General features: G+C 62.6%; 5 protein-coding genes and 1 long non-coding RNA gene across 19 annotated transcripts in view; 1 reads left to right on the forward strand and 5 right to left on the reverse strand.

Annotated features, from left to right (window-relative positions):
* Positions 1-466: 466 nt before the first annotated feature.
* Positions 467-4545, reverse strand: IL6R (interleukin 6 receptor). The gene is made up of 10 exons (XM_068175185.1): positions 4379-4545; positions 2924-3169; positions 2718-2841; positions 2180-2364; positions 1938-2098; positions 1724-1868; positions 1599-1642; positions 1393-1471; positions 1192-1300; positions 467-1116 (listed from the first exon to the last, which is right to left on the reverse strand). Exons 1-10 carry the CDS (start codon positions 4476-4478, stop codon positions 927-929), a joined length of 1383 nt encoding a protein of 460 aa, XP_068031286.1. The 5' UTR covers positions 4479-4545; the 3' UTR covers positions 467-926.
* Positions 4546-5313: 768 nt separating this feature from the next.
* Positions 5314-14873, reverse strand: ATP8B2 (ATPase phospholipid transporting 8B2). Of its 5 annotated transcripts, none has more exons than XM_068175110.1 (27): positions 14710-14873; positions 13897-13948; positions 13112-13225; positions 12864-12962; positions 12645-12706; positions 12462-12534; positions 12016-12086; positions 11783-11862; positions 11415-11573; positions 11249-11337; positions 10979-11175; positions 10058-10266; positions 9862-9905; positions 9622-9787; positions 9364-9552; positions 9049-9164; positions 8734-8898; positions 8545-8656; positions 8315-8420; positions 8053-8194; positions 7784-7967; positions 7370-7593; positions 6993-7076; positions 6581-6826; positions 6356-6494; positions 6137-6267; positions 5314-6058 (listed from the first exon to the last, which is right to left on the reverse strand). In XM_068175110.1, the coding sequence occupies exons 1-27, from the start codon at positions 14760-14762 to the stop codon at positions 5771-5773; spliced, it is 3594 nt and encodes a 1197-aa protein (XP_068031211.1). In that variant the 5' UTR covers positions 14763-14873; the 3' UTR covers positions 5314-5770. The 5 variants fall into 5 exon arrangements, with proteins under 5 accessions (XP_068031211.1, XP_068031212.1, XP_068031214.1 ...); XM_068175111.1 differs by having other exon boundaries at positions 13890-13948; positions 14710-14863; XM_068175113.1 differs by having other exon boundaries at positions 12016-12089; positions 14710-14811.
* Positions 14874-15136: 263 nt separating this feature from the next.
* Positions 15137-17149, reverse strand: AQP10 (aquaporin 10). The gene is made up of 6 exons (XM_068175126.1): positions 16979-17149; positions 16240-16366; positions 16007-16144; positions 15802-15920; positions 15513-15730; positions 15137-15433 (listed from the first exon to the last, which is right to left on the reverse strand). The coding sequence occupies exons 1-6, from the start codon at positions 17147-17149 to the stop codon at positions 15142-15144; spliced, it is 1065 nt and encodes a 354-aa protein (XP_068031227.1). The 3' UTR covers positions 15137-15141.
* On the forward strand, positions 15234-16979 carry LOC137463763 (uncharacterized). Its single transcript, XR_010993971.1, has 3 exons — positions 15234-15366; positions 15577-15843; positions 16263-16979. It is a non-coding gene; the product is annotated as an uncharacterized lncRNA (long non-coding RNA).
* Positions 17150-17680: 531 nt separating the features above from the next.
* HAX1 (HCLS1 associated protein X-1) lies at positions 17681-19524 on the reverse strand. The gene is made up of 8 exons (XM_068175141.1): positions 19362-19524; positions 19015-19220; positions 18783-18934; positions 18614-18659; positions 18380-18495; positions 18135-18285; positions 17903-18061; positions 17681-17814 (listed from the first exon to the last, which is right to left on the reverse strand). The coding sequence occupies exons 1-7, from the start codon at positions 19412-19414 to the stop codon at positions 17943-17945; spliced, it is 843 nt and encodes a 280-aa protein (XP_068031242.1). The 5' UTR covers positions 19415-19524; the 3' UTR covers positions 17681-17814; positions 17903-17942.
* A 1215-nt stretch (positions 19525-20739) lies between these two features.
* Positions 20740-23136, reverse strand: part of UBAP2L (ubiquitin associated protein 2 like) — a 30111-nt gene continuing 27714 nt past the window's right edge. For 5 of the 10 annotated variants that reach the window (XM_068175123.1, XM_068175119.1, XM_068175118.1 and 2 more), the window contains 3 exons: positions 22724-22921; positions 22203-22253; positions 20740-21721 (listed from right to left, as the gene is read on the reverse strand). In XM_068175123.1, the coding sequence (XP_068031224.1) occupies positions 21626-21721; positions 22203-22253; positions 22724-22921 (345 nt within the window). In that variant the 3' untranslated portion in view covers positions 20740-21625. The remainder of the gene's footprint in view (positions 21722-22202; positions 22254-22723; positions 22922-23136) is intronic. The other 5 variants (XM_068175124.1, XM_068175122.1, XM_068175125.1 and 2 more) reach the window with 2 other exon arrangements.

Genomic DNA, 23136 nt, shown 5'->3' on the forward strand with positions numbered 1-23136 from the left:
CTGGCAGGAGTCAACACAGTTTTGGGGGCCAGGGGTACTGGGGCTCTCTCAAGAGCACATCTGCATCCTGCCAGGCTTTTTATAGCAGAAGGGAAGAGGAACACTGTCCCCAGGGTGCCTGAGCACCCTCTCCCCTCAGCCTGTGGTTTCCTGCCCGGGTGCAGCTGCAGCTCCCCAGGGTGTTGCACAACCCAGCACGGGGTGAGCAGTGCATGACAGAGGAGGCATGGCTGGGGCTGCAGGGCAGGGGGTTTGTGGCATGAAGGCATGCACAGCACGGGGGGGGATCAGCCTGGGAGGCACCAGTGAACCACGGAGCACAGCCTGGGGCACATGGTGGGGGGACATAGAGTACAGCAAGGGAGGGGGTGAATGAAGTGGGGGTGCAACCCCACTGGAGCCACTCCCAGGCAATGGGGGGGCTGCAGCGACCCCTCTGTTACCCCGCTCCCAGCAGCCATTCCAGTATAAATCCAAAGCATTTATTTGAGACACATTGTCCTGTTTCCCCAACATATGCTTTAAAAAGGAGCCCCGAGGGGGCTGGAGCAGAGGTATGGGGCTGATCCAGCCAGGCCCTCCCTCCCCGACCCCCGTGGCACTGTAGGGACCAGGTCCTTCCCTGCGGGACCCCCAAACCCAGTCCTGGGCCAGCTCCCATGCTCTGGCACAGCCATGCTTCCAGTGCTTGTCACTCCTGGCCATCCCAGCTTGGCCATGGTGCTGAAGGTGCCCCCCAGGACCCAGTTTGTTTTTTCCCAGCTGCTCCTCCATGGGGGATGGCACTGATTCTCCTCCTCAGAGGCTTGTCCCAACCACAGAGCCACCAGATAATGGGGGGGGGGGAACTGCTCCCAGAGCCACATCGAAGCCCTGGGACCCCCCCATCCAACCCTCAAGCACCTACCAGCATATTCAGCCCCTGGCTACTGCCCTGAGGAGGAATAATCTGCGTGAGTTATGTGGAGCACTCCCGGGGCTGAGGGGACAGGGTGTGAGAGCAGAGGGGTATCACTAAGTGTGGGTGGGGGTAAGCCCAGAGGGACCAGCATGTGCTGCCCCTCGCCTTCTGGCTTGGTCGTCTCCTGCCCATTTGTCCACCACATCTGCCTGTACCTGCAGGGGAGAAGAGTGGCTCCAGGTCAGCGAGGGGGCAGACACAGCCCCCTGGAGCAGCCCCCCGGCACTCACCTCACCACAATGCCAACAAACAGGGCAATGCCAAGGAGCAGACTCCCGCCGGTGACCAGGAAGGCATAGGGGGATGTCACAGGATGGGTGCTGGATTCCATGACAGACCCTGACACGGAGAGAAGGGGGGGGGGCTCATTGTGAGGAGAAGGCACCTGGGTGTCGCTGCCCCCCAGCCCCAGTCCTGGAACCCTTCCTCACCACCAGCACCATTAGTATCATCCTCCCCGAAGAGCTCGGGGGGCAGTGTCACCCCATAGGTGCCATCTTCCACGGGGACCTGCAAAAGGTGAGGGGGCACAATGGGACAGGTCAGCCCTCGTGCCCTGGTGTCCCCGTGTCCCACATGGGGACAGGAGACCCCTTCAGGAGCGTGTGATGCTTCCCAGGGCCGAGACCACTGTTACCTGTGAGCTGAAAGGCTCCATTTCAGAGGCGAGGTCCCAAGGGTCTGCACAGTGAGGGGGGAGTATGAGACTGGGAGAGCCCATGCTGAGCCCCCAAGTCTCAGGGCCCCATGTTTCCCTCCTACCTGTCCAGGGGGTACCCACGGCCTCCTGGCTCCACTCGCTCCACGTGCCATGGCCGAACTCATCCTTCGCCCTCACCTGCACCACGTGCCTCGTCCCGCGCCACGCGTCACGGATGTCGAGCCAAGTTGTCATCACCTGATCCACCTGGAGGGGACACAGGGCTGGGGACAGTCTGGCCAGGGACAAGCAGCATGCCAGCGAGCGGGGACTCACCTCCACGAAGGTCGGGGCAGGCTCGGGGCGGTAGCGGACCTGGAAGCGGAGCCAGTAGAAACGGGGGTCCCAGGATGGGGGGTAGGACCAGTTCACCTGCAGCCGCTGCGGCGCCTTCTCCAGAGCCTCCACCGTCACATTGACCGGGGGGTCTGGCTTCACTGCTGGGGAGGCGGGGGGGCTCAGGGCCTCGCACTGCACCCTCGGCCACCCCAGCTCCCAGCAAGAGGGGCGGCACTCACGGACACCGCTGAGAGTGATGATCCTGTCTTTGCCAGCCGAGCCACCGGCACTGTTGCTGACACAGGTGGACACCACGAGGTGTTTGGTATCATCGGTGCCAGGTGGCACCTTCACCCGGCAAACGAACTTCCGTGCCTTGGAGAAGTAGCGGCACCGCTGCTCTGTGGCATTCTCAGCCACAAACCTGTGAGGTCACAGCTCAGGGGGGCTGCAGCATGCTCTAGGCACAGGGCAGCTGTGGGGGACATGTCCTATGCTGTGGGGTCCCCAGCAGTGTCAGAAAAAGGGTCTGTGGGGAGGGATACATTCTGTGCCATGGGGTCCCAGGCAGCACTGGGCCATGGGGCCATGGGGCCATGGGGAAGGAACACATCCCGTGCCGTGGGCTCGCAGCTACCAGTCACCGCTAGGGAAAGGGTCTGCAGGGAGGCAAGCAGCCTGAGCCATGGGGTCCCAGATGGCACCAGGTCCATGGAGAGGGACGTGTTCTGTCCTCCTGGGGTCCCAGCCCATGGTGGATGCAGTGACAGCGCTCACCTCCGCTTCACCCAGAGCATCGCCCGTGTCCCTGGGGACGGCTTCTTCTGCTGTGGCCACTCACACAGGACGTCCTTGTCGTGGCTCCGCCGGTAGCAGGAGACCTGGGGAGTTTCAGGGGGCTCTGCAAGGCAGGGAGGTGCTGGGGGACAGGGGCCATGACAGGCAATGCTGCGAGGGACATTCCCGCCCCAGCGTGGACCCACCTGCCACCAGCAGCCGCAGGGAGCGCAGCAGGTGGCTCCCCACAGAGCAGCTGTAGTGCCCAGAGTCCTCGTAGCGCAGCCGCCGCAGGAGCAGCGTGTTACCCTCCGCCAGCTGTCGTCCCCAGCCCCCGGCTGCCCCCTGCTCCTGCACCTGCCACAACACCGTGGCATTTGCAGGCTCCTCGTCCTGGCAGGTCAACGTCATGTTGGCTCCCAGGTGGCCCAACACCGTGTCCCGCGACAGTCCTGGAGGAACAAGAGGGGACCAGGTGATGAAGATGAGACCCCAGGCCCAGTGGGTGTCCCTGGAGATGGAAGGCACCCAATTATCTGCTCCCCATGTCCAGTGACTGCTGGGGGCCAGGGCACCGAGCTGCAGAGTGGCAGTGGCCATCACACTGTGGGGTATGAGGGCTCTGGTGGCGGGGAGCACAGCCCAGGGAAGGCGGCAGACCGGGACTGGCGGTCCCGGGAGTCCCTGGGTGGGGGTCCAGTGCCAGAGGGTTTAAGCGACTGCGCTGGCTGGCAGCCCGGGTTAGGCCTGGGCAGCGCTCCCAGCTCCCTCCAAAGGTCAGCGGCGTGAACCTGCTGTTCCCTTCGGCTCCGGCTGCTGGGAACGCACCCAGCAGGCAGCCAGCACCCGGGACACGGCACCCGGGGCTCGGCACCCAGGACTCAGCACCCGGGACACGGCACCCGGGACTCGGCACCCGGGACTCGGCACCCGGGACTCGGCACCCGGGACACGGCACCCGGGGCTCAGCACCCGGGACTCGGCACCCGGGGCTCAGCACCCGGGGCTCAGCACCCGGGACTCAGCACCCCGGGCAAGGCACCCCGGGCAAGGCACCCGGGGCTCAGCACCCGGGACTCGGCACCCGGGACTCAACACCCGGGACTCGGCACCCCGGGCAAGGCACCCGGGGCAAGGCACCCGGGACTCAACACCCAGGACTCAACACCCGGGACTCAACACCCGGGACTCAACACCCGGGACTCAACACCCGGGGCTCGGCACCCGGGACTCAGCACCCGGGACTCAGCACCCCGGGCAAGGCACCCGGGGCTCGGCACCCGGGGCTCGGCACCCGGGACTCGGCACCCGGGACTCAACACCCAGGACTCAACACCCGGGACTCAACACCCGGGGCTCGGCACCCGGGACTCGGCACCCGGGACTCGGCACCCGGGGCTCGGCACCCGGGGCTCAGCACCCAGGACTCGGCACCCGGGACACGGCACCCGGGACTCGGCACCCGGGACTCGGCACCCACCCCCCAGGGGTGCCCCGTACCACCACCCGCCCGCCTCCCCGGGCCCGGCTGAGCTTCTCTGGGGCGGGCAGGGAACCGCATGTGTCCCCTCGCCGTGCCCGGACCCACGAGGCCCAGGCACCGGCAGAGGCTCAGGGCTAACCCCCCCTCTCCCGCCCTGCCCGGTGCCGGCCGCACTCACCGGCGGGGCCGCAGGGCCGCCCGGCGGCGGCGAGGAGGAAGCGGAGAGGGAGGAGGAGGAGGTGGAGGAGGAGGAGAAGCGGCCCCGGCGGCCGCGCCATGCGCCCAGTCCCGGGGAGGAAAACATCGGCGGCGGCCGCGGTTGTGAAACCGGGCGAGAGGCGGGGCGGCACGTGCGCCCGGGGCCGGGCGAGCCAACACCGCCCCCTCCCAGCCCCCTGCTCCCCGGGACCTCTTTCGTACCCTTCCCCCCACCCCCGTCCGAGACAGGACACAGCAGGATCTGCTCAGAACAGTATTTTCTTTTTTTAAATTAGAAAAAAATACCAACAAACTGGTTTGGGTTGTTGGTTTGTTTGGTTTTTTTTTTTTTTCCCCTCTCAAGAACCATAAAATGATACCAGTCCACCAGACAGAAACGTGCCATAAATTATCCACCTCGATCCGCGGCCCTTCCACCGAAGCAACCCCAAAACCCCCCCAAATCCCCTCCGGCCGTCGCCAACACCCGTCTTAACAAACTCCTCTTTGGTATCGCATCCCTGGGACCCCAACAGCCCCAGAGAGGCCCCGGGGGTCCCCCAGTGCCCACCCACACTCCAGCAGTGCTCAGTCCCGCAGGAGCTGGAGAGGAGGAGGATCAGGGAGGAAGCAGAGGCTGAGGGTTGCGCAAGACTACGCGTGGGAGTGAAATCACGGCAGCCGCCAAAACCCAGCCTCCCCGTGGCACAGAACACTTCCCCTTTCCGACCCAGCACCCACCGTCCCGGTGAACCCTGAGGCAGGGGGACAAGGAGGGTGACCTTCCTCCCCCCTTCTCCCTGTACCCAGCCAAGAAATGAGTCGCTCTGTAAACTCAGAGGGTTTTTCCTTACCTTTTTGTTTTGGTTACTATTTTTTTTTTGGGGGGGGGGGAAGTATTTTTTTTTCTTTTTTCTTTTTTTCTTTTTTTTTTGTTTATATAAAAAAAAGACACGTGGGTGAAGGGCACAGAGAGGCCACAGTCCACAGAGTCCTCCCAGAGCCCTGCACCTCTGGTACGATACATTCATGTGTGATGGGGCATTTGCACTCAGTGGAATTGAATACTGATAGAGGAGTGAAAGGGGGGTGGCGGGGGCTGATGGTGATGACATCCATCCATCCATCCATCCATCCATCCATCCATCCATCCATCCCTCATCCATCCATCCACCCTCCCCGGGGAGGGAAAGACTGTATTTTTTGGCTAGAAGGCAACAGTCCAGACTCCTCCAAACCTCAGCACTGGCCCCCACATCACCTCTGCTCCGACCATGGGACCCTGCTGACAAAGGGCTTTGCCCTCCCCAGGGCCAGGGGCAGAGGAGGGGAGCCCCCAGCTGCACTGGAGGAGATGTGACTCCTTCCATCCTCACACCCTGAGAGTCTTGTCGGCCGCACCACTGGGGCTGCTGGCACTGCTGCCCTCGCAGCCCTTCTTCTTCCGCAGGGTGTCAATCCAGCTGGTGCTGGGGCGGGGGGCAAAGCTGGAGAGTGCCAAGGAGCTAAGCCGCATGTTTTTGCCAGACATGATGAGCTCCCCGAAACCCTCCTGATGGGAGAAGGCATAGCCAGAGCGGCGTGAGCCCACACGCCCTGCGTGCCGCATGCACCGGTGCTGCGTCTTCTGCTTCTTCCGTACCAGCTGAGTGTAGCGCACCTGGGGACACAGGGCCAGGGTCAGGGCCCTGGGGAACCACCTCTCCTCAGGGCTGCTCCCACAGCCACGCACTCTCACCGTATCCGAGAGCTCTGGTTTCAGGTCCAGCTTAAGGAAGCGAAAGGCCACAACGGGCACGATACAGACTACGGCGGTGAGGGCAATGGTCAGCCAGACCGTGGGCTGGGCCAGCGTGTTCTGCGCGTTACCTGGAGGGGGAAAAGAATGAATCCAGCGAGGGCTAGGCCAAGGCAGCACCCTGCTGGGGTGGGGAGCATGGGGCACACAGGGACTCACCCACAAAGCGGAACTGGTTGGGGAACATCCGGAAGAGGCCGTCGCTGTGCATGGTGAAGAGGATGGCAAAGTAGGCGGCCAGGCTGCCCCAGATGAAGAAGTGGTTGATGGCTGTCCAGAATCCTGTGTCTAACCCGATCTAGTGGGGGGGATGCAGGAAGAGACAGGGCTCAGGGGATGCCTGAGGTGCCCCGAGGGTCTGGGGCCGAGTAGCCACAACCCCACCTGCACACTGACGACAATCACGAGGGAGGTGGCGACAGTGACGGCGAAGGACTGGTAGTCGGCCAGCTGGGCACCGTCATCACGAGTGGCATCAGCGAAGACACCGTACGGGATGAAGAACATGAGGATGGAGGTGTAGATGCCCTGGGCAATGCAGATGAAGAACTCCCGCTTGTTGAAGAGCAGGTTCAGCTGCCCAGGCTCGTAGAGTTTAGGGTACTCCATGCTCCGCTGCTCTGGCACATCCTGGGGGCATGGGCATCTCCCTTTAGCCCTGAGCGGGAGCAGCCTCCACCACAGCCCATGGAATGAGAAGGACAGCCCGACTCGGGCACCCAGGCAGCCCTTCTTCCCACAGGCTGGGTACAGACTCCTCACACACCCAGGGACCTCTCACTAACCCCCGCCATACCTGGTCAAAGACACCCATAGCGAGCACAGGCAGCGACGTGTAGACGATGTTGTACAGTGTGATGAAGTACTGGTCATACACTGTCTGTATGGAATAAAGCACTCAGCAAGGCACAAGACTTGTCCACCCTGTGACCCAGCCAGCCCCCAAGTCCCTGTGCCCACAGCTGCAGGGACAGGAGAGCTGTCTCCAGCCCCCCAGGACTGCCCACCCTGACCAGAGAGGCTCCTCACACACTGCATGCTGGATGCCAGGCTGCGCCTCCTGGCTCAGGATGAGTCCCCACAGGGAGTCCATGGACCTGAACACGCTTCAGAGGCGAGGAGCCCTGCAGGAAAACCCTCCCCAGCTCTTGGTGAGAGAAGCCACCAACCCACCTGTGCTGAGAAGCCGCAGAAGAAGCCAAACCAGAAGTGGACCATGGTGAAGGCGAAGTTCTTATAGAAGAAGTAGCAAAGAAACTTGCACATGCGCAGGTAGGACCAGCGCCCGTGCACCAGGAGCAGACGCTGTAGGAACTTGAACTGGGAGAAGGAGTAGTCGGAGGCCAGCACGGCCTGGATGCCTTCCTGCCCACTGATGCCCACCCCAATGTGGGCAGCTGTGGAGGGAAGGAGAGATAGGTAAAGAGAGGGCTGCCAGGAGCACAGGGGACAAGAGCTGCACCCCCAGCACAGGCGCTTTGCTCTTGTGGGGCACAGAGAGGTGAGCACAGAAGCTCCCACGGGCCCCAGGATGGTGCAGGGGGGTGGCCTGTCTTCTCCTGTGGTCCCCCAGATCCCAGGCCTTACTCTTGATCATGCTGACATCGTTGGCCCCATCCCCAATGGCCAAAGTGACGGCTTTCTTGTACTTCTTCACCAGCTCCACCACCTGGGCTTTCTGCAGGGGTGTGACACGGCAGCAGATAACGGCCTTGCAGGCACACGCTGTCTCCAGGAATTCCGCCTCCATGTCTGCCTCCAGTGCATGGGCCTGCAAGGAGAGCAAGGGACAGCTGGGATCACGGTACACAGCCGGGCACGGGGCCATGTCCTGCCTGGCACTCCCAGGGTCCTACCAGGCTGTGCCCATTGATGACCAGGGCGTATTCGCCCGCAATGGCTTCCAGCACAGAGGTAAGCTTGGAGGAGAGTTTCTCCTGGTAGGAGAAGCCATTGCACACAGAACGCGACGCATCCATCATCTTCTCCCGGGCTTTCCTGAGGAGAGAGGGGGCACAGGGTTCCATCTCAGGGGCCCTTCCATAGCTCTAGCTCCCCCAGCTGCAGCTGTACCCCACACTGGCAACTGTTCTGTGTCCTCTGCCCTCCAACCCTCACCTTAGCTCCTCTCGCACCTCCAGCACAGTGTGGCCTGTGACCACAAACACCTCTGTCATGTCATCTGTCAGCATCTTGCAGGAGTAGCCGATGTTCACAGCTGTTTCTGAGGACAGGAAACCAGGGGCTGAGCCAGAGTCCATTCAGGAGAGAGCAGCAGGGATCCCAGGCAGGTGGAATCCAGCCCACAAACATCCTCATCTCCAGCCAGCACCTCAGCCACGCCTCACCCTGCTTGTCCCCTGTCAGCACCCAGATCTTGATGTTGGCCAGCGTCAGGATGGCAATGGTTTCGGGGACCCCCTGCTGCAGTTTGTCCTCGATGGCTGTGGCTCCAAGCAGCTTGGGGACCCAAACAGGCGGGAGATCAGCAGGGGCCACCCCCAGCCACCACCAGCCTCAGCCTCCAGCCCACCTACCATCATATCGTGCTCCACCTCATCGTAGAGCCTAGCCAGGTGATCCTCACGGGCCTCAGGGGCACTGCCAGCTCGATGCAGCCGCTCGGACCAGTCCTTGTAGTAGCTCTCCTCCAGGTCCTTGTAAGCCAGCACCAGTGTCCGCAGCCCCTCACCAGCGTACTCCTGCAAGCGGTCAGAGCTGGTGTGCTGGCAGACCCCGATGGTGTCCCCAGACCCCAGTGGTGTTCCTAGGACAGGGCACAAGCCCAGCTCAGGCTCCTGGGCAGCCCTTCTTTCCTCCCCACCCCGCCTGCAGGACCCTGTCCTACGCACATTGAGGTGGTCGGTGGTGATGCTGCTCAGGTCCTGGTTGACGGGGTGCAGCCGCTCCAGCAGGATGGTGTCAGCACCTTTGCAGTACAGCCGGATCTTGCCCTCAGGGCTGCGGACTGCAGGGAGGAGGGGACGAGATGTCTGGCTCAGGGGTGCAGGAGCAGGTCCCGCTCTGACCCCCAGCCATCAACCTGCTGATGCCTCCGCAGTCACATCCCCATCAGCGCTGGACTGGTCCCCCACCACACCACAGTGAGCCCCACGCTGCAGCCCCACGTGGCCTTCCCAGCCCCCGTGCCGTGCCCAGGACCTCACCGATGACGGACATGCGCTTGCGGATGTTGTTGAAGTCCAGGATGGCCAGCAGCTGGTAGGTGATGGCTTGACCCAGCTCATGCACTGTGATGGTCTTGGGCGTGCGGGACCGGAACACAAAGCCGAAGTTTCTGGCAGCTGTGACCAGCGCTCCCTCATCTGGGGACTGTGCTTTGTACAACAGCTCCCCTGCAGACAGCATGGGGGTCAGTGACAGTGTCTTGTGACCCACAGGGATAGATCCTGCCCCACGCCCACCTTCACTCTTCTCCTCGGACATGACGGTGTGACACAGCGAAAGCAGGCGGAAGAACTCGTGCACGTGGAGGTCTCCCAGCTTGACGGCTTCCAGTAGGCTGGGGTCCCAGAACTGGAACCGTGGGTCCGCCAGCGGGTTGAAGGAGAAGTCTACTGGCTCTGGCCTCTGGAGGGGCAAAGTTGGGGTTACCCCCCTGTGGCACTTGGTGTGGACAGGCACTGAACTGACAGCACCCTTACCTCTCCCAGCTCTGCCTTGTGACCTAGCATGTCCTGCACATCACCTGCAAAACAGGGTATGGAGTCAACTACGACAGAGACCCAACACCGTGGCAGCTGCTGCAGCTGCACAACGCTCTCACTAAGCCTCCTTGTCCCCTGACTGCCCCAAACAGAGGCGGGGAGCCCTAGCCTGGCTCTGGCATCTGGCACTCACCATAGCTGTGCCCGTTCACAGAGCACTTGCTGAAGACCATGATATTCTGGGTAAGGGTGCCAGTCTTGTCAGAGAAGATGTACTCCACCTGCCCCAGCTCCTCGTTGAGGGTGGTGGTGCAGGCTTCAGCTGGCGTCCGGCGCTTGGCACAGTACATCTTCTTGTCCCAGTTGATGAAGTAGCTGTGCCCAAGCCGGATCACCTCAACGCTGCAGGGAGGATGGCTGGGTGTCACTGGGGCAGGGCAGCACACTCTGCTGAGCCAGCGACAGGCATACACGTGCCCACCCCAGACCCTCAGTGCCCTGGGCACTCCAGCACCCCGGGTGCCCCCCATGGCTTGCTAGCTCCCACACCCTTCCCGGGGGCTGGCCTGCAACCCATTCCTGCTGACAGCCACCGCTAAGCCAGGGCTGGGGACTGAGGCAAGGCACCCAGGGGGCAGCCCCATGCTCCCCAGGCAGCTCACACACCTACGAACCCTGAACCCCTCCCAAGCCCACAGGGCAGACAGCAATGAGTGGGAGGGGTGGAGGTGACACATTCTTACCTCGGGGCTAAGGGTGACAGAACCCATGCTGGGGAACGAAAAGAGAGAGAAATTAAAAGAGAGAGAGAAAGGGACAGTGCAGGAGCCTGGGAGCTGCAGGGGGGCAGAGCAAAATAGCCAGCGTGCAGCCAGGGCAGGGAGAGACAGCAGCCAGACAGACACAGCCAGGGGGGCCCTGAGGGACCTGTGGGGTCCTCAGGTCTTGGGGTGTCCCTGAAGGCAGACATGGCCTGTCACCAAGAGAGTAGCCCACACCCACCCACAGAACACACCGTTCTGCCTGTGGATCTCCATCCCTGTCTCCCCTCCCCAGAGGGCACCCCTAATTTCTCATACACCCCCCTGCCCAGCCCCTCTGCCCCCTGCCCTACCTCACATAGAGCGAGATGGGCACCACAGTGTTGAGGATGATGATGTAGGACCAGAAGGAGAGGAAGCCAGAGAAGAAGGCACTGTGCACCCCCTCGTCCCAGGGCAAGTAGATCTGGAAGCAGACGCCCACCTCGTGCTCCCAGATGGCATTGCCAATGGCCAGGATCACTCCCATGCACACCAGGAACCCAAAGATCTGGGGACAGGACAGTACATCAGAGCCCTGACTGCGTCAGAGCCAGGGCTCCCAGCATCTCCCTTCTGCATACCCAGAGCACCAGCGTGTTCATCAGGCGGTCGATGCTTGTCCGCTTAAATTTGGTCCGGCCGCTGTTCTGCATCAGTTTTGTGTCAGGTCCTGGGGAGCAGGAAGGCATCAGGGGTGTCTTTCCCTCCCCTCTGTGCAGCGCAGTAGCAGCTGCTGCCTCAGCCCACCTGCAAAGATGACGAGGCCAAAGCACCACTCAGTGTTGCGCAGGACGCAGCCCCGCAGCAGCATGTTCTGGTTGCTCAGGGGGTACTTGCTCTCCTTCCAGTACAGTGTCCCACCAAACTTGTCCAGCTTGTTGTTGGGGGGTTCGCAGATCACCTCACCTGGGTGCACAGTATGGCTCAGCTGGGACTTGCCTTCTCCATAGGGCCAGCTCCATCCCAGTGCTCCCAGCACCATCCCTGGCTCCCCAGAGATCCGCTTCGAGCCGCAGAATGACAATGCCACGTGGCCGGTCCTTGTCTACCAAGGGTGACAGAGGAAGGAACGTGGGGGGCTGCCCCGTGGCAGAGGGCTGGTCACAGGCACTCACCGTCAAAGCGAGCCAGCTGGCTGGTGTCCCCCAGCTCCGCGGTGACGGGGATGGCCTGACGCACCTTCATGTTGGTCTCTCTGCAGGCAGGAAGGCACCACGTGTGGCTAAGAGACAGCCTGGCAGGGAGAGCCTTTGCAGGTGCTGCCCAGCAGCTCCTGCCCTGCTTGCAGCCCACTCTCACTCCCACCTCTTGCCTTCCATGGCCCCCCAAGGCGAGCAGGGACACTTACCCATCCAGCTCTGCAGTCTCTATGTAGCATAACCCATGGGGTTCACTGCTGGAGAGGAGGAGGAGGTCAGCCTGCTGGGAGAGACTTGTGAAGAGTTGTGCCAACACTGGGGCTCCCCCGTGCCTTCCCCGGGGAAGCTCCCGGCCCTTAGATGTCCTTGGAACTCCCTGGAGCATCTGCAAAGGCTGTCCCTAACCCCACTGTGTCCTTTGCACCCGAGCCTAGTCACCATCACTCCAAGTGCCCAGATCCTCAGAGCTCAAAACATGGCTCCACTATGGCCCCAACTCTCCAACCTAAACGCAACTTCCAGGTTGGAAGTCCCCAGTGTCCCCACCCTGGGCAGTGACGGAAGAGCACAAAAGCAAAGTGGCACCACACCCTTCCATGGTGCCTGTGTGCCAACCACCCTGCTGGAACCATACTTGTCTCAGGGCTGCACTCACCGCCACAAACTGGTTGTTCTCCAACTTGATGATGTCTCCAACACGGACATTCATCCACTGCTCCTGCCGAAGGCTGTAGAGGGGACAGCAAACTGTAGTCAGGCAGGAGCCCTGCCCTGCCCACTGCCACATCCCGCAGGGTCCCTGGCTCCCTCTCCACTGCTCTGTGCCCATGACACTCACACTCCACCGATCAGGACCTGAGACTGCCGGTTGTTCACCTGGTTGTCGCTTTTATGGCGGAACTGGGAGCAGGGGGAAGAGACAGCAGTGTCAGCCTTCTGGGGATGGGGTCCAGCGCTCCCCCACCATCTCAAATGCCATGGCCCCGGACACTGCACCCCTGCACAGCATCCCAACCCCCTGCTCAGTGGGCAGAGGGGCACAGGGGGAACCACTCACATAGTCATCGGTGGCATCTTTGACAGCTGTGATGGTCAAGACAAGAACCAAAGGCACGATGGTGGTAAACCAGGAGAGCGAAGAGATCTGAGGAATCAGCTGGGGACAGGGAACGGGAAATTACACAGGAACCAGCCAGCCCCAGGCAGATGCTGCCCCTGCTTAAGGGTGCCAAATCTCCCCACTTCCAAAATATGGCACTACTCGGAGCCCTCCTGTATGTCCAGACAGGGGAGGACTGCGCTCACCTGCAGGATGAGGAGGAAGAGGAAATATGTGTTGGCCACTTCCTGGAACTGCTCGAAGAGGTTGACAGGCAGGAAGGTGACAATGTTGTACTTGGAGGTCTTGATGCAGTTGCTCTAGGGACAGATGGGGCAAGAAGGGGGCTTACAGGCTGCCGAGGCCCCATAACCCCCCAAAATGAGATCACTCTGGAGGGCAGGGGCTGTGGCTCAGCATGTTCTTTTGGGGGGGGTCAGGCTCCTGCTCCTGCGCTACCTCTGGCAGCTTCCTTGGGAAGCCAATTCCTCAGGCTCAGTCACCAGCTGGTACCCTGGGACCAGCCTCCTCCAGCTGGTCCCCACAAGGTTGACCCCAGCCCAGACCCCCTTCTCCCCTCTCTGCAGCCAGCTCTGGAGCAGCCAAGGAAAACCTCCAATGTCGGGGACGTCAAGGTGAGCAGTGCCCTCTCTTGGCACCTTCAGAAGCTGCCCTGTGATCCACACTGGGATGTGGGACCAGGCTGGGATCTGGGCAGAGCAGGAGGGTTCTGGGCCTCGGCCAAGGATGGGCGGGCTGAATCCTCCACACGGAGCGCACTGTGCCCGGCCGGCCCCACAGCTATAGTGGCATCAATATCATCAGCACCATTTTTTTCAGGGACAAACATCTGTTTTGTAGTCACAACGCCTCCCCCACCATCCCCCCACCGAGGTGTGGGTGTGGGGTGTGGGTGGCTCAGACCCCAGCCCCACAGACCTGCCCGAGGAGCCCCGGGAAGGGGTTCAGCCCCCCCTCACTCACTGCGTACTGGAACTTCTCGTTGTACTCCCGCGCGTTGGCTCGCACTCGACGCTCTTCCTCTACAACACAAAGCCCTGTCACCCCCATGCGCCCCGACACCCCTGCAGCTGCAGCCAGACAGCCCCAAGAGCCTGAGCCCTGCCACCCCAATCTCCTCTCCGTCCTGAGAGCCAAGCTAGGCCCAGAATCCCAGAAGGCAGGGAACAACGAGCCTCCCCAGCTGGGCCGTGTGGTCCTGTGCTCCCCCATGCCAGGACCCGTACCCTTGCACACCCTGAACCCCAGCTTTGCTTAAGTGTATCTCCACTCCCAAATTCTGCATCCCCAGATTCTCCCAAGCCTGCATTGCGAGACCCCCAGCTCTACTTACCCACACTCCCAGGGCCCCAGATTCTGCATCTCCCTGCTCCCCCAGCTCGGCATCCCGAGGTCACCAGCCCCTTCCAGCCCTGCACGCCCAGATACTGCACCCTCAGGGGACGCCTCTGCTCCCTCAGCCCTGCTTCGCTGCATTCCTGGATCCCCAGCCCAGCACCCCCAACCCTCTCCGGTCCGCCCTCCCAGCCGCGCTCCACTGCAGCCCTGCACCCCCATCCCTGCGCCCCCGGCCCCCGTTCCTGCTCCTCCGCCGCACCCACCCGCCCCGCCGGGGTCGCGGACCGGCTGCCACCTCTCGGACATCTCCCGGGGCACGGCCCCGGCCCGAGCCGCCGGCCCGGCCCGGCCCTCCCGCCCCACCGCGTTACTGGGGCAACGGCCGCACCGGGGCCCGACCGGGACCCCGCCGCGCTTCACCCGGGCCTACCGCGGCCCCGCTTACCCGGGGCTCGGCGGGCCGCGCACCGCTCCATGTCCCGCGGCCCCGCAGCCCATGGGGAGCGGGCGGGCGGCCGGGCCGGGCCGGGGCCGCTGCCTCTGCCGCCGCCTCAGCTCCCCATGGCCGCGGCGGCGCCGGTCGGCGGCGGAAGTGAGGTGGGGGGCGCGGGGAAGCGGCGGAGCGCGGCCGAGGCTGCAGCCCCGCCGGCGTCCTGGCCAGCGGGGCGGCTCCAGGGCAGCCGTGGGAGTCCTGGGGCGCCACAGACAGCCCCACGGGTTGCCGTGGTGGGGGCAGTGCCGGGGGTCCCGGGGACGTCGGCAGATCCCAGTGGGGGAACCCCCACACTAGCCCCTGGGGTCCCCCTGCAGCCAGGCCCGGCTGGCCTTCCACCAGGTCCCTGCACCCCCGTGTCCATAGACAAGACACCCCGTGCTCTCAGGACTCTTTTAATGGTGTGACAGCGACTGTGGGGGAGACTGTGCTGCTGGCGCATGGTGTTGGGGGGCAGCCGGCAGGCACTGTCTCCCCAGTGTCCTTTTCCTTGGGCGACATCCCAATGTCTGTGTCGATGGCGGTGTTGACTAGAACGATGGAGCCCTGCTCTGCCTCGACTTCGCTGTCCTCCTCCGGGTAGTGGAAAGCCACGAAGAGCTGGTACAGGTACGTGCCCACGGCGGCCCCCAGCAGCGGTGCTACCAGTGGCACCCACCACCACCCATTGCCCCTGCTGAGGATGGGAGGATGGGACAGGGTAGGCTGGGGATCGTCCCTGCCATCCCCACCTCGCCCCCTTTCCCTCTGCTCACCTGAAGACCTCTGGGCCCCAACCTGCCAGGTAGGTGAAGAGCCGGGGCCCGATGTCCCGCGCAGGGTTCAGGGGGCAGCCGCAGTTGGCCCCCATGGAGCACTCAATGGAGAGCACCAAGAGAGCCACAACCACTGGTTCCAGGCCCTTGGGGACAGGCTTGTTGCGATTGTCCATGATGCCCATGACAACAATTATCAGCACCCCTGTGCCGATCACCTGCGAGGACAACATAGCAGCTCAACACCATGGGGACTGAGGGGGCTGGGGGAGCTGACAGTGGCACCCACCTGGTCCAAGAAGCCATTGGCAACGGACACAAAGTCAGCTGGGTAAGTGGCGAAGATGGAGGCAGTTTCTTGGGGGCCAGAGACAGTAAGGGTCCCATTGCTATGGTGCCAGATGGCATCTGGGGACAGAGGCAGAGCATGTACATAAGCCTGGCCACCCCAGCATCACCGTGGGGTTCCCTTGTCCGATGCTGCTCCCCCATACCATAGTAGAGGATGTAAACAGCTCCAGCAGATATGAAAGATCCCAAGATCTGCACAACCACAAAGATGGGAAACTTCCACCAGGGAAACTGCTCTATCAGGCACATGGCTAAGGAGAACGCCGGGTTCATGTGGGCCCCTGCAATGGAGTAAGGAGAAGGGCTGGGAGTGGAGGGTCCTGGGAGACTCAGAGCCAGGGGATAGCAAGAGCTGAGACCCTTTCCTCTGTCTCACCAGAGATTCCCCCTGCCGTGTAGATGCCTGCCATGACACCCAGGGCGCCTCCCAGGTAGCTGGTGATGAGGTTCCCCTTCGTCTCAAAGAAGGCAATCTTCTGTGCAGCACTGCTCAGGGTGATTGTCTGGAGAAGAGGGATGGAGCCCCACCTCAGACCTCGTGCTGACTCTCCCACCACAGATACTGCAGGGCAGCAAGGCAAAGGCTAAGCTGCTGCCGCCCCGCTGGTTTTGCTCCCCAATACTTGGACACCAGACAGGGACTGGCAGGAAGGCGGTTACTGCCCTCACTTGTGGTTTTGATGGCAAAGTAACCAAATTATAAGCAATTAAAGAAACTGCTTTCTGTAGGGAGGAGTTGGGGAAAAGGTGCCACAACAGAGCCCCAGGGACACCATTTGCCATTGTGGGATGTAGCCCAAATGCTAAGAACAGCACCAGAGCCCCAACCTTTACCTGTTCTGAGGCAGGAGGTATGGAGGCACACACACTGCCCAGCACCACACCCTAATTGCACCAGAGCCATGGCACAGGGTGGACCATGCTGTGGGAACAGGGTCCAAACGGGAGGACAGGCAGTGCCGAGTTGCACCTTTGAGTGTGGCACAGCCCCAAACCCTTCCAACCGCAAGGGGCAAGCAGCAGAGCCCCGGGACCCCTGGCACCTGCCACCACGACACCAACAGCCCTGTCCCACCCACATGACACCCCCCAACCCACCTGCGTGCCCTGCTTACCATCATCACGAAGGTGGCCAGCACCTCAGCCAGGCACTCCCGCACCAGCTGATTCCGGATGCGGAGCAGACCCTGGGCCCTTGTCAAGAAAGAAGTGGTGCCCATCGTACCGAGCGGGCAGGGGCAGCAGCGGCAGCGGTGGCAGCGCTGAGAGTGGTGTAGGTGTCTCATTCGCAGCAGGTTTTATGAGCCCCACAGCCAGGTGGGTGATTATGTGCAGACTTTAAACCAATCATGGCTGCACCACGGGAGACGCCTGGCAGGGACCAGAGTCCTGTGTGTGGCCGGGGACACCTTGTGACAGTGCTGCACCCCAGAAGGGCAAGGCCGGGTAGGAACACCCTGATCCCCAAGTGGCTCTGGGCAGCCAGGACCTCACTCAGGTGAGCAGGCACAGGTATTTCATAGCCAGGAACCCCCTTTATCCCTGTCACATCCCTGCCCGAGCCACAGCTGCAATCAACACTAATAAAGAGGTCCTGGAAAGGCCTCCAGGCTCGGCCAGGCCCTCAGGAGTGGCCCAGGGGAGGCATTAGCACAGCATCGGGCAGGGAAATGGGAGAGGGAGGTAAGAAGGCAGCAGTGCAGGCACAGGAGCCCAGCAATCACCTGCACCCCTGAGGCAGCCTCCCAGTCATCCTGGTGGACAGGGGGAATCCAAACGCAAGAGATTCCAGTCTGAAGGAGTGTGGAAAGTCACCGTTTAGCATAAATAGACTTTATTGCTCTGTACACACATACACTTGACCCCCACAGGGCTCCCTGTGGCTCTGCAGCGCTGCAGAAGGTGGACAGCCTCCAGCCCAGGCTCCACTTCCCAGCAAGAACTGACCCATCTACAAAAAAAACGGGTGGTGAGAAGAGACTGCTGCCCACTGCCTGCTCTGACAGGCCTGGCAAGCCCAGGGTCCCTCCAGCCTGCACCTGTCACACAAACGGGCTGCTCCATCAGGACTGGACACAGCTACCAGCTCGAGAACCAGCGTCGGAAGAATCTGCCCAGCGCAGATGAGGGGTCGCTCGGGTTGGCAGCACGAAGCTCTTCTTGCTGCGGCCACGTGCCAGCGAACTGTGCCAGCTCCCCTGCGAGGGCAGGCAGAGCTCCCTCAGTGGGGCCCCTGTCCGCTGTTTGCATGCTCCCCAGACCCCCACTCACGGTCATCCATGTTGACCACCTCCTCCCGGTAGTCCTTCTTCTGCCCATCCTCCTTGGTGGTGGTGATGAAGGCCTGGTCTCCCCTCCGGCGCGTCACCGTTGTCTCCCGGCGGCCCTGGCTGTCCTGCACAGTGCGGCGCTCCTCTACCCCCTGTGCAGAGCACCGAGCCCTGAGAGACTCCCCAGCCACGGGGACGGTGTGCCCGGGTCCCCCAGAGCCCTGCTGCACCTGCAGGGACACTCACCCCGTCAGGGAGAGTCACTTTGGTGACAGAGACGCTCTGGAAGTAAGAGTGGGACTTGGGCTCGTTGGGTCTCAGGATGGTGCCCAGCCCAGCGGAGGAGACCTGGGAGTCCAGGTCTGGGGGGAGATGTAGGATGGGGGCCGCAGCACGGGCACGCGCCCCAGAGGCTGTGGCAGCACAGGCGGGTGGAGCAGGGAGGGCAGAGGCCCCTCAGCCCCTGCTGCCAGCACCCACCTTGGTCTTCCTTGAGGCCAGGAGGAGCCCGGTGAGCATCGTCCAGCTGCAAGACAAAGCCACGCACCACTGAGGCCAGTGTGGGGAAGCGAAGCACGACACCGGGGCAGCACTGCAACAGCACAGAGCTGGCTACCGCCGCCGAGCCGACCCCAGACCCCTCACCCACCCCTAAGAAGGGTCTCCATGGCCGGGCCAGATCGCCGGCGCCCGCGGAGCTCCCCGGGGCCGCGCTGGCAGGGGGACTCTCCGGCTGCTTCAGCATCGAGTCCCGCAGCGGTCGCCCGGCGCTGCCTTCACCGGGGCCGGGCAGGGCGGGCCCTGGGCAGCAGAAAGGCGTCGGTCAGGCCCTGGGGCTCCGAGCGGCCCCAGGAGTCTCGTTCAGCCCTTCCCGTACCCACCGAAAGGCTGCTGGGGCTCGGCCCAGAAGCCCCCAAAGACGCCTAGGAGCTCGCCCATGTCCCGGAACAGCTCCTCGAAGGCGCCGCGGGAGGAGCCAGGGCTGAATTCGAAGCCGAAGTCCTGGGGGGGCCGCGACATGGACGGGCCGCCATCCTCCTCCTCCTCCTCGTCCCACGCCGCGCCGCCAAACAGCGGGTCCCGGGGTCTGCGGGACCGCGGCAGTGAGACACCCGGAGAGCAAGCGGGGGAGGGCCGGGGCCGGTGGGGCAACTGGCGCTTGAGAGACGGACAGGGCCTGTGTGGGCGAGGCCGGGGGCACCCAGGGGACGGGCGGAGTCCCGGTCACCTGCACGGTCCCGGGAACCCGAAGAAGCCGCGAAACACGTCGTAGAAGCTCATCCCGCTCCGGATCCCTCCGGGTCCCGCTCCCCCGGTCCCGCCGCCGCGCCCGGGTCGCGCTGCCGCCAAGCGCCGCGGCCGTAAAGCGCCGCCGGGTGTCGCGATGCGCCGCGGCCGTCTCGTGTCCTCGCCGGGCCCGCGGGGACCGGAGCCCGCCCGCTGCGGCCGCCCCAGGCCCGCGGCCCCGTCCGTGCCTGTTCACACGAGCTACCCACCCCCGGGAGTGCCCCGGGCCCCGCCGTGGGGGCGGGGGCGGGCTGGCGGGGTCCCGGGCTGCGCGCAGCGGTACCTGTGCTCCCACAGCCCATCCCGGCCCGGCCGCTCCCAGCCGGGCCCACCGAGCACAGGAGGGTCCAGCTCCATCTCCGCACCACGGCAGGGACCCCCCGAGCCCAAACAGCACAAGAGGGTCCAGCTCCATCTCCGCACCATAGCAGGGACCCTCTGAGCTCCCAGCCGGGCCCACCGAGCACAGGAGGGTCCAGCTCCATCTCCCCACCATAGCAGGGACCCTCTGAGCTCCCAGCCGGGCCCACCGAGCACAGGAGGGCCCAGCTCCATCTCCGCACCACGGCAGGGACCCTCTGAGCTCCCAGCCGGGCCCACCGAGCACAGGAGGGTCCAGCTCCATCTCCGCACCGCAGCAGGGACCCCCTGAGACCCCAGCCGGCCCCACCGAGCACAGGAGGGTCCAGCTCCATCTGCACACCGCAGCAGGGACCCCCCGAGCCCACCGAGCACAGGAGGGTCCAGCTCCATCTCCCCACCGCAGCAGGGACCCCCCAGCTGGCCCCACCGAGCACAGGAGGGTCCAGCTCCATCTCCCCACCATAGCAGGGACCCCCTGAGCCCCCAGCCGGCCCCACCGAGCACAGGAGGGTCCAGCTCCATCTCCCCACCGCGGCAGGGACCCCCCGGAGCCCCCATCCCCTTACCTTGCAGCTCAGGCACCACTTCCAGCGGTCTCCGTGCCTTCCCCGGCGCCTGTGCCCACCCTTCCCCGCCTGCCCCGATGACCTTACGGGGAGCAGGAGCTGGGGGGAGCACCCCTCGAACCCCAAAGGGAGCACCAGCAGCACCAGAGCACAGTAGGAAGCAGAAATGAAAGGTGAGAGTCTCAGAGGAGGGAGGGCATTATCCCTGTGCTAGCATCCTCTGCCCAGCGCTGCAGCCGGGAAAAGGGAAAAGCCACAAAACGAGGGGACAAAAACACCAGCGAGAAGCTGGGGAGGGGTGGGGGAAACACGGCCCCCACCGCCCAGGGCCACCCACCCCCTGCACCAAAAATAGGGAACGAGGCTGAGAAGGTGGAAAAAATACACACATCACTTTGTGATCTTTATTCTCTTCAGTAAATCCCCACTTGGGGCTGCAGCTGAAGGGATCAGGTGGAACTGAAAAATACAAGATCTGGACTGCATAGAAAACAAACAAACAAACAAAAAAAAAACCCAAAAAAAAAAAAAAAACCCAAACCAAACCAAACCCCACAAAACAGAAAAAAAAAGGAAAAAAAAATTTTTAAATCCCCAACCCAAAAGCAGAAGATACTTACAGCGTGCAAGCAGGGCAGGACCTGCACTCTGGGCCCGTGAGGATGGAGGAACGCAGATGGAGAACATAAAATACCAGGGGGGACCCCTCGGCGGGGTGGGGGAGAAATGAGAGAACTAGAGGACAGCATGGGGTTTTTGTTTTTATATACAAGACACATTTATCCATTAAATTTAGAACACGGTACAAAAAAAACACTTCAACTAATTAATCTTACAATGCTGCTCATATCAATTACTGGTCTTAATCCTAATAATAAGGGGGTTTGCTGTAGGCGACTCGCAGCTTCCACTCCTTTGGATCTGAGAGATTCTGGGGCAGCTGGATGGGAGAGGGGATAGAAAGGAGTAAAAACCAAAAAAGGCCCCTACGGCAAACGGTTCAGATCTGAATGCGGAGAGAGAGAGAGAGAGAGAGAAAAAAAAAAAAAGGAAAAAAAAAAAAAAAGAAAAAATACAAATTCTATATTACATACAACAGGAAAGTGGCTGAAGACAGACAACGCAGAGGTGCCTGCGGCCTGCCCTGCGGGGCCCTGCTGGGGCTGGGGGCCCGGGCGCTCCCCGCCGCAGGGCTCTCTCCTCCCTGGGATCCTTCCTCATCATCAGGGGCACTGGGATTCTCTTCCGGAAGCAAGTGGTGGCGAGGGGCCCGGCCTCAGTTGGCGCCCCAGCTGTAGCTGTTGTAGGCGGACTTGTTGGCCTGGGATTTCTGGGGGATGGAGCTGCCTTGGCTGCGCTGCCCGGAGCCGCTCTGCGGGAAAGGGCAGAAGGAGAAGCGGGTGGTGAGTGCAGGGGAAGCACCCCCGGCCTCCTTTGCAGGGTAACGCTGGCATGCCTGAGCCCCAGAAGATGGCCCTGGCCAGGTGCTCTGGGCTACGGCTCCTTGGCAGCCACCGATCCACCTCAGCCCAGCTCAGCTCCCTGGCACCGGGGCAGCCTCCAGCACCTCGCAGCTGCACCGTCTGTGCCCCAGCACCCTCCCTCGGCTCCACACCTTGCTCCAGGCCAGCAGCACACAGGACTGTGGGCAGCAGGGAGAGAGGAGACGGGGAAGGGTCGGTGTGGGTTGTGTCTGCGCGCGGGTGTGTGTGTGTGCACGTACTGACTGAGGGCCTCTCTCCTCGCCTCGCAGGGCCATGGGGGAGAAGGAAGGGGCTATGTGATCCTGGGGAGCCTTAGGGGCAGGGGCAGAGCCCACGGCAAGTGCAATGCATTTTCAGAGAGTTCATTACCTGATCTTCCTGCTGGCGTTGGCAGCACAGTATCATCTGCAAATATGGAAGCTGTTGCAGTACCAGGATATGTAAAATAAAGGGACAAACTATGACAATAGAAATCCATGGTTAGACCTGAAAGCTCCTGAAAGCTCCTGCAGGGTCGTGGCTATGGCGAGGAACCCCTTTGGTGCTGGCCTGTGGAGCTGCCCCCTCTGAGGATGGGGGAGGTCGGGGTGCCCCAGATGTGTCTGCATGAGGGGGCACTACCTGGCCGTATCGGGTGCAGCCCAGCAGCAGGGGGGTTGTGCTGAGTACCCACCCTGGCAGAGCACACCCCAGGCCTTCCTCCTCACCCATCCTCTTACGGGCCCTGCGTGTATGTGCAGGTGTCAGCATGTGCCTGTCACTGCATGTGTCCGCCGCAGAGCATGAGGGAGGGAGGCAGGGAGGGAGAGAGGGACCAGGGAAGTAAAGGGGGAGCAAGAGGCCTAGGAGATAGCCCAGCAAGGCGCTGAGGTGCCAGGGGCATTGCTTACCTGCCCATCCTGCTGCAGGTGGTGGTGGAGGATCTGCGAGTGAGGCTGCTGATGCGGGGTCAGGATGTGCATGAAGGGGGTGGGGGGGTACGCCGCTGCTGTCGCAGGGTTGATGGGGCCGCCGCTGCCCAGCGCCGAAGGCAGGTTGAAGGAGGCTGCCGGGGTTCCAGTGTGAAATCCCTGCTTCTCGAAGGATTGCTAGGAAAGAGATGCCAACGGCAGAAATAAGGGCAGGGAGTCAGGCTGGCAGTGTGCCCCTCCCCATCTCTACACGTCACAGGCCCAGAGTCAGCCTGCGGTACAGAGAACGGATAGAGTCTCTTCCTATGGCTCTTTCTGGCCTTGGAATTGCTGTAAGCTGGGAAAGGTCAGGCATTTCCCTTCTCCCAGGCTGTCTGATCCAAGGGGAAGAG

Source organism: Anomalospiza imberbis, chromosome 29 (assembly GCF_031753505.1).
Source record: "Anomalospiza imberbis isolate Cuckoo-Finch-1a 21T00152 chromosome 29, ASM3175350v1, whole genome shotgun sequence".
NCBI lineage: Eukaryota > Metazoa > Chordata > Aves > Passeriformes > Viduidae > Anomalospiza > Anomalospiza imberbis.